This window comes from Crocuta crocuta, unplaced genomic scaffold (assembly GCF_008692635.1).
Source record: "Crocuta crocuta isolate KB4526 unplaced genomic scaffold, BGI_CrCroc_1.0 scaffold127, whole genome shotgun sequence".
NCBI classification, from domain to species: domain Eukaryota; kingdom Metazoa; phylum Chordata; class Mammalia; order Carnivora; family Hyaenidae; genus Crocuta; species Crocuta crocuta.
The window spans coordinates 8,242,209-8,255,880 of NW_027532008.1; the positions used below are offsets into that span (position 1 = coordinate 8,242,209).

The 13,672-nt window shown below is 48.9% G+C and overlaps 1 protein-coding gene across 1 annotated transcript in view; it reads right to left on the minus strand.

The window, feature by feature from the left end:
- Positions 1–13,672, minus strand: part of VWA5B1 (von Willebrand factor A domain containing 5B1) — a 50,322-nt gene that overhangs the window by 12,042 nt on the left and 24,608 nt on the right. Inside the window, exons 10-16 of the mRNA XM_077775540.1 lie at positions 11,116–11,318; positions 10,563–10,677; positions 8,755–8,940; positions 6,509–6,692; positions 5,113–5,303; positions 1,111–1,312; positions 127–441 (exon numbers count right to left, since the gene is read on the minus strand). Coding sequence (XP_077631666.1) covers positions 127–441; positions 1,111–1,312; positions 5,113–5,303; positions 6,509–6,692; positions 8,755–8,940; positions 10,563–10,677; positions 11,116–11,318 — 1,396 coding nt within the window. The remainder of the gene's footprint in view (positions 1–126; positions 442–1,110; positions 1,313–5,112; positions 5,304–6,508; positions 6,693–8,754; positions 8,941–10,562; positions 10,678–11,115; positions 11,319–13,672) is intronic.

The following is a 13,672-nucleotide window of genomic DNA, read 5'->3' on the forward strand; positions in this document are numbered from 1 at the left end:
GAGGGGCGGCGGGGCCCGGCCTGGGGACGGGGCGGATCATGGTGGGAAGTGTGAGGTGGGCATTGGGCGGGGCTGCGAGGAGAGGCTCCGGGAGGCTGATAGGAGCGCGCTGGCCGCGGAGCTCACCTTGCTCGATCTCGTTCTCGCGCTCCGCCAGCTGCTCGAAGTCGCGGATGATGGCGCGGGCCGCCAGGTGGTGGAAGGTCTCGTTCCACAGGTCGGCGTCCTGTGCCTCTCCCCTCTCCGGGCCGGGGGGCCCCAGCTCAAAACTCACTTCCCACTGCAAACGTTGGCTGTCGCGCAGGCCCTTGACCACGGCCTTGCCCAGCACCGGGCCTGGGGTAGGGGGCCTGCCGGGACTGACCCGCTCCTCGGACTCGGCCAGGGGTTCCCAGTCCGAGGACGTCTCGGTCTCGAAGGTGGAAGGGTGATGGGACGGCTCTGCGAGTGGAGGCACAAGCAGGCCGTGCTCTGAGCTGGGGCACAGAGGGATCAGCCCCCAGGGACATCAGTCCTCCCCAGGGCACAGACATCCTTAAGCAAGTACAGTCTTCCCCCGACCCTCCACCTCAAGGAACACAGGATTCCTTCCCTAGGACAGCTGGAAGGTATGGGCTTCTCCCCCAAATGGGGCAGCCCCACCTCCCAGGAATCCGGTGCTTGAGATGGCCAGATATGCAGAAGAGAATGCAGCCTCAGGCACATCTGGGATCCTTGCAGCCAGCCCAAGGGCCAGGTTGATTGGGAAACAATGAGGTTCTCTGGCAAGGATGGGCATAACCGGTCTTTCTCCCCCAAGGGCATGGACAAAGACATTTGCCCTCAGTCCAGTGTGGCGCCTAGGTGGCTCAGTCGGTTGGGCGTCTGACTTCAGCTCAGGTCATGATGTCACGGTTCGTGGTTTCGAGCCTTGTGTCAGGCTCTGAGCTGACTCAGAGCCTGGAGACTGTTTCAGATTCTGTGTCTCCCTCTCTCTCTGCCCCTCCCCCACTCATGTTCTGTTTCAAAAATAAATAAACTATAAAAAATTTTTTTCTTAAAGTCCTATCATCTGAAGCTGAAGAATTCCTCCCTGTCCCCAGTCAGGTCCTGGACCCTGTGGGCACTTACCCAGGTCCCCAGGACTACGGCTGTCTGAGGCAGGCTTCAGGTTAGACCCAAGATCCAGCTCTTTCATGGGGCTCCAGGTTTGAGTCTCCTGGCCAGAAGGCAGGCTGGGCTGGCAGCCTTGGGGCAGCAGAGATGGCCTGCGGGCACCTGGGCCGCTGAGTTTGGGGCCCTGGCTCAGGTCCGGACCGCTGTTGAGCAAAGGCTAGGAGTGCAAGAAGGAAGGAAGGAGGCTCAGCTCCTGGTGGCTGCCCTTTCCCCCCAACCCTAGCCACAGCTCTTTCCCTGGACACTCCAGCTCCTTCTGCGGGGCCCAAGGACACATAACCTACTCACCACTGCCCATGAGGAACCATCAACACAAATAATCTCAAAGCATGGAAAAGTCCAAAGCTTGGAAAACCATGGAAAATCACATACCATGCATAATATTCTAAACCCACTTTTTTTTTTTTTGCCGTAAAGTTTAAAACTTTGTTGTGTTGGGAGGAGGCTAAAATTATCAGCTTTTTCCTTATGTCTTCTCATATGTCATGCTTAAAAGGTCTTTCCCACTTAAAAAAAACTCTTCTAGAATTTTTATGATTTATTTTTGTTTGCTTAAATCTTTGATTCACATGAAATTTATTTTGGTGTAAAGAAATAGAAGCCAGTCTTTTCCTTGATTTTCTGAGTAGTACAGCTCTCAACACCATTTCCTGAATATGGTCCATTCATTGAATTTCTAAGGTTTATCAATGCCTTGCCTCTCTCCTGTCAAAGCTCGCATGTACATTTGGTTTTATTTCTGGACTTTCTTTTCTGTTTTGTGCATTTAATCTATCTATTCTTGCGCTGGTACAAAAAAAAAAAACAAACACCAAAAGGCAAGGGATAAACTGGGAGATATATTTGCAACATTCATGACAAAGATCATTTTCAAAAAAAAAGTGCTTATAAATCACTGGCGCAGGGGGGAGGCAGAGGTAGAATGTGGGTTCAGAGCCTCTACAGCCAATTCACAGAAAATGTATCCAATAAATCCATGAAAAAAATGCTCTGCCTCATGAGCATTGCTCTAAATTAAAATAAGGCATGATTCCCCACCGCCACCTCCCCCATTTTCCAGATTGGCAAATACTTAAACATTTCATGACACACACTGTGGCTAATTGAGGAGACAGGGTATCTCTCTTGGACTATGGATGTGGGTGTAAACTGGTGCACACCTGTGGGAGGAGCCTTAAACAGTGTGCTATCAACATGAAATGTGCCCAGGCTCCTTTGACCCAATAGTTCCATTTTCAGAAATTTAATTCTGTGGAAATACACAAGGATGCAAATATCTATGTGCACGCACTGTATGTAGGTTGGCTGCAGTAGTATTTGTGAAAGTGAAAATCTGGAGACTATAAAAAATGCGCATCAATAGGGGTTGACAAATAAATTATTATGGTAGATCAATACAATGGACTGCTACACAACCCTGAAATCAAAGTGGCAGATTTCTTCCTACCAATGTGGAAAGCTGTCCAAGATCAAACATGTTTTAAAAAAGTAACTTGCAACTGTTCAGTATTTTGATTGTGGAGATAGTTACAGGACTATGCGTTTGTCAAAACTCACAGAACGATTCACCAAGAAGAGGAATTGTACTGTAAACAAAAAAGTGAATTAAAAAGACATTAACAGGGGCGCCTGGGTGGCTCAGTCGGTTAAGTGTCCAGCTTTGGCATGGGTCATGATCTCATGGCCCGTAAGCTTAAGCACCATGTCAGGGTCTCTGCTGTCAGCGCAGAGTCCACTTCAGATCCTCCATCTCCCTCTCTCTGTGCCCATCCTTTGCTCGTTTTCTCTTTCTCTGTCTCAAAATAAATAAATAAACTTAAAAAAAAGACATTAACAAAGTAAATTGGAGATTTACTTTTGGATTTTGGAGATATCCAATAATAATTGGATATAATTGGAGCTTTGTGATGTGATTATCGATAACATATATGTGTTGTGTGTGTGTGTGTGTGTGTGTGTGTGTGTGTGTTTGTAGTATTTCTGGAAGGAAACACTTTATACCGGAATGAACTGTTTGAGGGTTTTTGCTGCAAACTCTGAGTATGTATCACTTCTGTAATTAAAGAATGTTAAATTAATTAAAAAGGAATTTTGTGCCTCTGGGAAACTTGGTATGCTCAGTAGGGGGAGCGGACGGGGAGGGGTCAAAGACACATACAAGGTGAAACAGAAAAAGCGTCTCTCAGGTTTTAAGGCCAACAGTTAACCATGGAGTCTTCCTTATCTCTGTCAAGTATCTACTGAGAAGAGGACTGTGCCTCCCTATTAGATGGGGGCTCCTTAGGGCAGGGGCTGAGGTCCTCCTTCCTGTCTCCTCTGGGCCTGAGGTCTTGGGGACCATACAAGGTTTGGGAGAAGAAAAGGACTGTCAGTCATTGTTAGGATGGCCCCGGTAGGAGCTGGTGCCCAGCCAGGGCTGCTGGGTCCCAAGGGATCCTCAGTCCCCTTCTCCCATGATAGACTGAGATTCCCCTCACCCCTGCCCCACCATCACCACTCCACCAAGAGACAGATGCTGCTACGGCTTCTATGGCAACAGATTAATCTAAGATTCAGTCCTTCACCCCTCCAGAGGCTGCAGGGAGTGTGTACGTGCTTGTGCTTGCATATGCATGTGTGTGCATTTGTACAAGTGTGTTGACGAGAGTTGGATTGGAGAAGAAGCCAAGCAGGGGATCAGGGAGAGATGAGCAAAGATGGGCCGGAAACAAGCAGGAGAGAGCAGATGCTAAGCCTCCCAGAGCTCTCGCCAAGTAGGGTTGCATCTAAGAGACACCTACTGTATACCAGCTGCTGCACCAGGCACCTCATCTCTTATCAGCCATTGCCTGCAAGAGCCTTCCACTTGGTTCTCAAAAATATCTGTTGATGGCTGTTATTATCTTGATCGTCTGCACAAGCTATTCTCCCCATTTCACAGAAGGGGAAATTGGGGCTCAGAGAGGGTAAGCAACATGCTTAAGGAGCAGATTCTGCCTGAGTCCAAGGTTAGTGTCTTCCACCTGGCTAGGCACAGACAGGGGCCTTCAGGGACATGGTGGTAGAGTCCCTGCCCCTGGGGAGTGTAGGAGCTTATGGAGACACGGGGAGCGATGGGGGCAGTGGCTGACCATGGGAGAGCGAACGGCTGCTTTTATGGAAAAGGACCTAATGATGGCAAAGCTACGTGAAGCCCATTCTTAAGAAAACGGGAGAAGGCATGCAGACAAACCCCAATCTGGTTTAGGACAGTGTTTCTCTATCTAGTGATTTCACCCTCTGCTCCCAGGGGATTTGGCAGTGACTACAGATGGTTTTGGTTATGGTGATTGGGGGTGCTATTGAGTTGGTAGAGGCCAGGGCTGCTGCCAAACATTCTACAACACACGGACAGCCCCTGTGACACAGAATTGTCATATCAGCAGTGCTGAGGCAGAGAAACCCTGGTCCAGCTGAACGGTGGGCGGCTGGTCCTGCCCGGGCTCTAACTCTGCAATGATCTCTGCCAAGGGGGAATGTGCAACGCTTGGGATTTGCAGAAGGTGCAGGGCGATAGAGGAGGGAGCAAGGGCTTTGCAAGCAGAGGGCCCTGGGTCGCAGTCCCCCGACTGGCTATGTGACCCTGGATAAGTCACTTTACCTTTCTGGCCCTCAATTTCCACATCTATACAGAGTGGGGGTGGTCAGCTCCCCCGCCTCCAGCTCCTCTCCCAGGAGGGCTATAAAATCACACGAGTGTAGATGGGGATACTCCCTGTTGGCTGGGAAGTGTGTGTACACGGAACAGGTGATGTCACTGGCCAGCGGGTACCATCATTAGAAAGGAGGCCAGGCAGATGAAAATGCAGAAAAGTGAAGAGGAAGTGACCCGTTTGGCAGGAGAAGTTGTGGACAGGCCCCCTCCTTGTGGCCACAGCAGGAGACAAAGCTCTCTCCCCATCTATGGCCCTCCCAGCTCCAACCTGCCCTGCTTGGTACCTGCAAATCAATCTGCCACCACGAGGCCTCTGTGCTGCTCTGGTTGGGGAGGTCCTGAAGTTTGGCTTTCCGCAGTGGGTATCTCCTGGCAGGCACTGAGGGGTCGCTGGCTGTGGCGGCCCTCGGGGAGGGCTTGTGGTTGGTGATCTGGTTGGTGCTATACGCCCGCCGTCTCTGGGAGAAGTCCAGACCTGGGTAGGGTGGTGACAGGGGAGCCATCAGTGTGGAGAACAGTGGGAGAAGAGAGAGGGGCTTGCATACTCCTTTCCTGCTTGGAAACGTCTTGCCTTTTCCACTGCTTGCCTGGTGAAAAATTTACAGGTGTGTCTCAGCTCACCTGGCATTCAAGGCCTTGCCAATCTGGTCCTAATCCATCTACCCAGCTACTGTCCTTACTGCTCCTTTTTCAATGTACTGTGTGGTTCAAATATACCAGATGAGTAACCAATTGTGTCTGTGTTTTCTAGGTATCACACGTCCACACCTTGGGTCAGTTTCTGCTGCCCAGAATCTCCTCTCTCTTCCCTCTTCTTCTTCTTCTTCTTCCTTTTTAATGTTTTTAATGTTTATTTATTTTTTGAGAGAGAGAGACAGCATGAACAGGGGAGGGTCAGAGAGAGAGGGAGACACAGACTCTGAAGCAGGCTCCAGGCTCTGAGCTGTCAGCACAGAGCCCGACGCAGGGCTTGAACTCATGAACCGTGAGATCTTCATCTGAGCCAAAGTCAGAGGTTTAACCAACTGGGCCACCCAGGCGCCCCTCTCTTCCCATTTCTAAAAATCAGTGCTCTCATTACGTCTTTGTTGATATCTTCTACCAATGTGTCTTTCCTTGGGACCCTCACAGCTTGTTAAACTTTCCTGTGGTCCCTATCACTCTGCTTCTATCTAAGTTAGGGCTGATCATGTCTCTTTCACTAGGTGGAGAGCTTCTGAAGTACAGGAGTGCACGTGTGGGTTACCTTTGTTCCCCAGATCTGTATTTGATACCCAGCCTTAGTAAGTGATCCCTTCTCTCTCTCTGCCCCTCGTGGGATTCTCTCTCTCTCCACCCTTGATCACTTGTGCCCTCCCTCTCTCTCAAAAATAAATAAATAAATACCCTATCACAGGAAATTAACACCATAAAGAAACTTTGGATGCAGACAGCTCTTAGCTGTCTGTACCCTCCCTCTTCCAAGTTTCATGAGCGTAGCTGAACTGCTTAAAGTCTCCAAGGCTCCGTTTCATCACCTGCGGATAGGGAGAGTAGGGCTCATCGGCACAGGTACTCATTGGCACAACTGCAGTGAGACTGTTTGTATCAGACGCTTAGCACATAGTAGATGCTCAGTAAAATGTGGCCACCGTGGCCTCCCTGGAAGAGAGAGGGGAGCACAAGGAGCGTCAGGCTAACCAGGGCTGGCGGTAGAGTCTCCAGTGGGTGGCTGGGCGTCTTTGGGCTGCCTCGGGCTGAAGGGTGCGCCTGCGCCCCTGGCATAGTCTCTGCTGTCCGGGCTGGGCCCCTCATCCTGTGAGTGGTAGAAGACGGAGCTGCTGGACTCCTGGGAGTGCAACAGGCTGTAGCGTTTCCTCTTGTCCTGGAGGGAGGGACAGAGAAGAGCGCTGAGAGTGAGGCTAGATGTCGGAAAGAACACGTGCTGTGCAGCAAGCCGTGTGACAGGAGGCGATGCACCTTCCATCTTTGAAGGCCTGGGGTAACAGGGCAGCTTTTTGCCGGCTTGATTTATTTAGGCAGACTTCTGTTTAAGAGCTGCTGGGTGGAATTGACTTTCCATAACATTTATATTGTTTATATTTTTAATTACCTTCTTTATTTAAACATTAAAAAAAAAAATCCTAAATGCCACTGCTGGCTCCAAATCGATCAGCAAAATTAGCAAAGTTGAACCGTCTGTTTCTCCCATTCCGTTCCCCATGATAGAAACATATACACAAAACATAAGAGCTTTGGGGGATCACTTTTATATTACAAAATCTGAGCTGTATTACGTTTATCAGTATCTTGAATTTTGCGCTTAAAACATTTTGGAAATCCTGGATGTCAACTATTCTTTTTAACAATTGACTGAATAAAATAGTAAAATTATTTTTAAGCATTTACTTTGTGGCCATTTATTTTTGCTGCCATAAAAATTTGCTACAGTGAATCCCTGGTCATGAACCCATTATATCACTTTTATTTCTATGTGTTTGATTCTTGGGAGGAATTTCTGGGCTGAAAAGCTATGTATTCCTCATTTCATTAGTTATTTCTAGATTGCTTTCCAGGGGGGCAAGTCATGTTTCCACCACAATATACAAGGGTACCCTTACCCAATAGCCCCAGTAAGCGGGAGAAAACTGCCATTCTCATGAGTAAGGAAAGAAGGGATCTGATGATTGGTAGGGCTTACTGGTGACCTGCTGTCTCCCAGACCTCTGAGGTCTAGCCTGTTCAAAGACTGACCAACTTCTCCCTGCATTTGAATGCCCTACTCTCCACAACCCGTTATCCATTACCCTGACCATGATTCTTAGGAGACTCTAGAACATTCTAAAATCTGGAAATTTCACATAAAATTCTAACTTCTCTTGTAAGATTGAAAACACATTGAACACAGATCCCACCTTCCTTCATGGGAATAGTTTTAGAGCTGGGTGGGGACCACCCAATTCAGATGGGTGCCTCCTGTCCAGTTTGCCATATTCCTCATCACTCCTTACGGCCTTTCTAGGGACTGGGTGATTGCTGCTATCCTTCATGACATGTTCCCCTTTTATTTTTATAAGTCAGTTTCATTCATTTTATACCTGCACAGTCCCTCTAGGCAATGAGTTTGTGACTCCTGCTTAAAAACAAAAGAAGGGGACAAACCCTTCAAGCAGGAGAGGAGAGATTCACTAAAGAGGAAAGAGGGATGGGGAAATTGCTTCTCAGGCAATCTCCCACATTTTAGCATGAACTCCACCTTCCGTATGGACATTCCTCATTTTATCTCATGTCTGTCACCACATCCATGTAGATAAAACACAAACTCATCTGAGGAAACATGGCCTGAAATAGAGCGTTTGGGGAAAGAAACCCGAATGCAGTTATTACGAACTGAATTGTTTATCAAAATCACTTTGGGGAGATTATATAAAATATAGGTTCCTGGGCCTTACCCTCAAAGACTTTGATTCAGTAGGCCCAGGTTGGAGGCTGGGGTCTGCATTTTAAGCGTTTTACCCCAAGGTTTCTGCTGCAGGGGATCTTAAGAACCACGCATTGGGGTGCCTGGGTGGCTCAGTTGGTTGAGTGTCTAACTTCGGCTTAGGTCATGATCTCATACTCTGTGAGTTTGAGCCCTGTGTTGGGCTCTGTGCTGACAGCTCAGAGTGTGGAGCCTGCTTCAGATTCTGTCTCTCTCTCTCTCTGCCCCTCCCCCCCTCACGCTCTGTCTCTGTCTCTCAAAAATTAATAAACAATAAAAAAATTTTAAAAAAAGAACCACGCATTGCGATGACAGCATTTACCCAAGCAATGTCACCATGACCACATGCCTATGGGCTGGCAACCATGCCCCACAACTGTAAACCCCAGATCCAATTCATTCCCAGTAGTCTTTCCATCTAAGGGTGGCTTCGTGGGCAAGGCTCTGGAATGTCTAAGATACTTACGGATCTGGGATGGGAGATGTATAAGGAGGCATCGCACACAATGCCGTAGCCCACCAGCCGTTCTCCAGGGAAGAGGGAGCTGGTGCTGACAGGTGAGATTAGGACCTCTGTGGTCTCAGGGAAGACCCACTCCACAGTCACATCACTCAGGACTGGGGCCATGGCCTTCTTCAGGGATTTGATCATCTGTTGGGCAGGGTCAGAACACAGGTTGGAGGCATGTCTGAGCATTCACAGATGAGGAGCACAAAGATCATGTGGGCGTGAGCATGAGGGGGTGTGAGCAGAGAACAAGACACAATAGGCCTCAAGGTGACTTGCCCAGCAGTGGACATGCCTCTGAGATTCCTAGACCTACTAGAATGCTTCTCCAAGCCTCACATTTTATGATGAGAAAACCCAAGACCCAAAGTAAGGCTGTGACTAGCCCTGGGCCCACAGAAAGCTTGTGCCAATGTGTGGACTGGAGAGTGATCTTGAGCAAGTTAATTTGCCTCCTTGGGCCTCAGTCTCCCCTTCCAATAAAGTGAGTTAGTAATTTTCAGCTCTCAACATCGTTGGGAGGATTAGCTGAGATGCTGGATTTGAAAGAGCTGCCGCCTGATAAAAGTTCAATAAATGACAGCTGTAAGGCCGTTCAGTCGGTTGGGCGTCCGACTTCAGCTCAAGTCATGATCTCACTGTTCGTGAGTTTGATCCCTGCATTAGGCCCTGTACTGACATTTCAGAGCCTGGAGCCTGCTTTGGAATCTGTGTCTCCCCCTCTCTCTGCCCCTCCCCCGCTCAGGCTCTGTCTCTCAAAAACCAAATAGATGTTAACAAACTTTTTAAAAAAAAATGACAGCTGGGGTTTAGCATCAGCAAGGCCAATTTCTTCAAAGGTACTGCAAAGCTGGAGAAAAATGATTTGGGGATTGTGGCAGCCATAAAAGTGCACTCCCGGATCTCCCTCGGAGGCAGACTGTGTCCTCTTGAAGCAAGGAATGCAGTTAGGTGATAGTCTCCGGATGTAATAAGGCTCCAGCTTCTGAGCCAAGGCCACACCTCTCCCTGGAAGCCCCAAGGCAATGGCTGAGCAGGGCAGAGATGCTAATGCCTGGCGTTTTGGCCCAATCTGATTACCTGCTAGGCGATCTTTGCTCCAGATCTTCCTATCGGGTTGGCTGAGACCTTGCCAGACCTGTCTTCAGGCTCTCCCTGCTCAATCCTGCTTCCCTTCCTCCCTTTCACAGGTATGAATATGCATCCTGGGCTGAAGAGTTCTCCTTCCTGCTTCTTCCTCTTCCCTCTTTCCCAGACGTTATCCCCCAATGAACCTCTTGCACCCTTAACTCCAGCTGGTTCCTGGAGGACCTGGGCTGACATAGGCATTTTCAAAGGGCTGGGTTATTTGTGCCAACTGTGCAGAAAATGGAGAGAAGACTATAATCTCCTTGATTTCTGGGTCCTTTACATTTGTTCTGAGCCACCATCTGTCATCATCAGGAATGTGGCCACAAATGACCCCAAACACAATTCGTATCCACAGAGGCAGTAACTCTTTCTGAAGCCCCACTCCTGCCCAACCAGTGGATGGAGCATGTGGATCGAGTGGCTGGAGACCAACGGATCGAGTGTCCAGTACCAGCTCCAGGAGTCGCCTGCTCTGTGGCCTCCACCTCTCTGATTCTCACTGGGGTGTAGCGTGGCCCAGCGGGGGGCTCAGACCCGGATGAAATGAAGTCCCAGCTCCACCCCTGAGTTGCTGTATGACCGAGCTGGGCCTCTGAGGTACCAGCACCAGAAGAGACTGAGCCCCTGTCACCTACCTTGGGTTGCAGCCGTTCCCCCTCCACCAGAAACTCAGCACTGCCCTTGGATACCTTTGCCAACCCTTTCACCAGTCTGTGGCACACGTTGGGTCCAATTCCAAAGCTATAGCACCTGGGAGAAGGGGAGGAGAGAGGCTGCTACGTCCCATCCTCTGTGCCATCTCTGTCCTTTTGGAGGGGAAAGGGACAGAGCACGAGCCAGAAGAGCTATCTCAGAGCTGATCCTAACATCAGGCAGAGGACGAAGCAGAAGGAAGGGGGCCAGCTGCGGGCACTTGCATTCACAGCAGCCCATAAACTCCCACCCCGGGACAGAGTCTTCTGCTGAGGCCGCCCTTAGGAAGCAAAGGTGTGGGCATCTCATTCCATCTGAACTCTCGAGGCAAAAAGGCAGACTTTGAAATCAGCCTCATCACCCTGGATGCAAAGCACTGTAGGAATTGGGAGTTCTCTCCTCTCCTTCCGGCATTCTTTATGATGTCCCATTCAGGCACCCCCAGCCCAGGGCAGCCCAGGATAACCAAGCCCTAGACCTTCTGCCTGTGCCCACCTGGTGGAGAAGGCATGGTTTCGCACCAGTTCTAGCACCTTCCCGGTGTTGTTGACGGCACCGTCTGTGATCAGGAAGAGAAGCCGTGGGTGGCCTCGGTGCACTGGCTGCCGGATGATCCACTTGAGCGGGGAGAGGATGTTGGTGCCGCCCATGTCGGCCCGCATTCTCTGGATGTTCTCACAGGCCATGGCCACGCTCTCCTGCAGGGAAGTCACGGGCAGGGAAGGTGGTCCCCAGGATCACCATATGGCTCCGAGACTCCAACACCCCGGAGGATAGTCCTTTGTTTCCCTAGATCTTAGCTGGGTCAATCTCTCTGGATTGACTCATGTTTCCAATTTCTTTTTAAAAATTTTTAATGTTTATTTATTTTTGAGAGAGAGAGAGAGAGAGAGACAGAGTATGGACAGGGAGGCTTAGAGAGAGAGGGAGACACAGAATCTGAAGCATGGTCTGGGCTCTGAGCTATCAGCACAGAGCCTGATGTGGGGCTTAAACTCATGAACTGTGAGATCATGACCTGAGCCAAAGTTGGGTGTTTAACCGACAGAGCCCCCCAGGCGCCCCTCAAGATTCCAGTTTCAACCCTGTCCCATGCGCAGGAAGCATAGATAGTCACTCATTTGGGGTGATCTGCCCAATAACACTCCCTACCGGTGCCCTAAATGCTGTTGATAGTGTGCTAACTTATCAATGTCCTTTCTTTGTTCCTCATTAAAAATATAAACACCCCTGAAAAGGTAGCACATCAAACCCCAACGGCTCAGCACAAATGAAGCTCATCCTTTACTGATGAGCAAGTCAGGAGGTGTCTGCTAAGAACATTACACTAGACATCTCAAGACTGTGATGCTAAATCCCTATGGTACTTGGAGGAAATCAAAGTTCCCTGACGTGGGCTTCAAATTCCCTTCCCCCTGGATCAATGCTGTGAAACCCAACTGTCCAAAGACTCCTGGCACCAGATGGATGTCACTGCAGCAAGAACAGATTCTCACTGGCCATCAGCTGTCCTGCTCCCAATTCACGAAGATGCTCTTTCAACGCCCATGCTTGGGGTAACGGCATGTAGCAAAAGTCTTGAAACATATATGTACCTTTTTGAACCAACAAGACTAAGGATTTATCCCAAGAGAATCATTAAGGATGGGCTCAGAGTCCTTGCTACAAAGATGCTAAATTGAAAAAAAAAATGGGAGCAATTTAAATGCCCAGTTGTAGGGATCTACTTAAGTAAGTCCTGATTTACCCATGTAGTGAAATACTAGGCAGCCATTAAAATTATGCTGCAGATTAATACTTACTGGCATGGAAATGTGCTTATGATAGGCTGTTGTGGTATGACAGGTCTCACCCTATCTATAAAAAATGTGTGTAAACATAGAACAAGGTCTGGAGGGATTTATATTAAGCCTATAACAGTGGCTTTTCTTTGTCTTCTGTGTGTGTGTGTGTGTGTGTGTGTGTGTGAGGTGATCATGGGAGATTTAAAATTTTTTCTTATTGATTAGCCAGATTTAAAAATTGTGGGATTGGGGCATCTGGGAGGCTCAGTCGGTTAAGCGCCTGACTTCGGCTCAGGTCATGATCTCATAGCTCGTGAGTTCGAGCCCCGCATCGGGCTCTGTGGCTGACAGCTCAGAGCCTGGAGCCTGCTTCAGATTCTGTGTCTCCCTCTCTCTCTTTCCCTCCCCTGCTCACACACTGTCTCTGTGTCAAAAATAAATAAACATTAAAAAAATGTTTTTAAAGAAAAGAAAAAAATTGTGGGATTATTTTTGTATTTTAAAAACCCATAAAGTTATTTTTCACTGAAAAATGTTCTTCCTTCCTCTCTTCCCTTCCTCCTGTACTTTCTTTCTTCCTGTTCCTAGACCTGGATAAGATTTGCTCCAGTTCTGAACATGCTGTTGGGGCCCCAGCCCTCTTGTTCTAAATGGTAGTTTGAGCCCCCCCGCCCCCCACCTATTCACTTCACAATCCCCTTACCATTCCCTCCTTTAGCTCAGCCTTGCATGAGCCCATCGTTCTCTTGAAACAGGCTTCAGTGAGTGGCAGGCCTAGAATATATCCTCTCTCCAGCCCTTCCTTGCACCTCCTCTTTGTACACATTTATACTTAGCCTAAAATATTCCTTATTTTAAAGAGGAGACCAGGAACCTTGGTGGCTCTGTCAGTTGAGCGTCTAACTCTTGATTTCGGCTCAGGTCATGATTTCATGGTTGTGAGATTGAGCCCAGCATGGAGCTTGCTTGGGATTCTCTGTCTCTCTGTCTCTCTCTCTCTGCCCCTCCCCCGCTCATGCATGTGTGTGCATGCTCTTTCTCTCTCTTCTCTCTCTCTCAAAATAAATACACTAAAAAAAAAGTATCAGAAGATGAGCTATCAGAAAATGACCTAGCCAGAGATAGCCTCGCAAATTTTCTGCTTCTAGGCATCATTGAGTTTCCATGTGGGGGATGGCTTCTGAGGCTGGCCTCAGGGTCCCCTGCTCCTTCTTTTTCTTCTTTTCCTCTGTTCCTCACCACCCACCCACTCTTGGACCCAGCCCTGC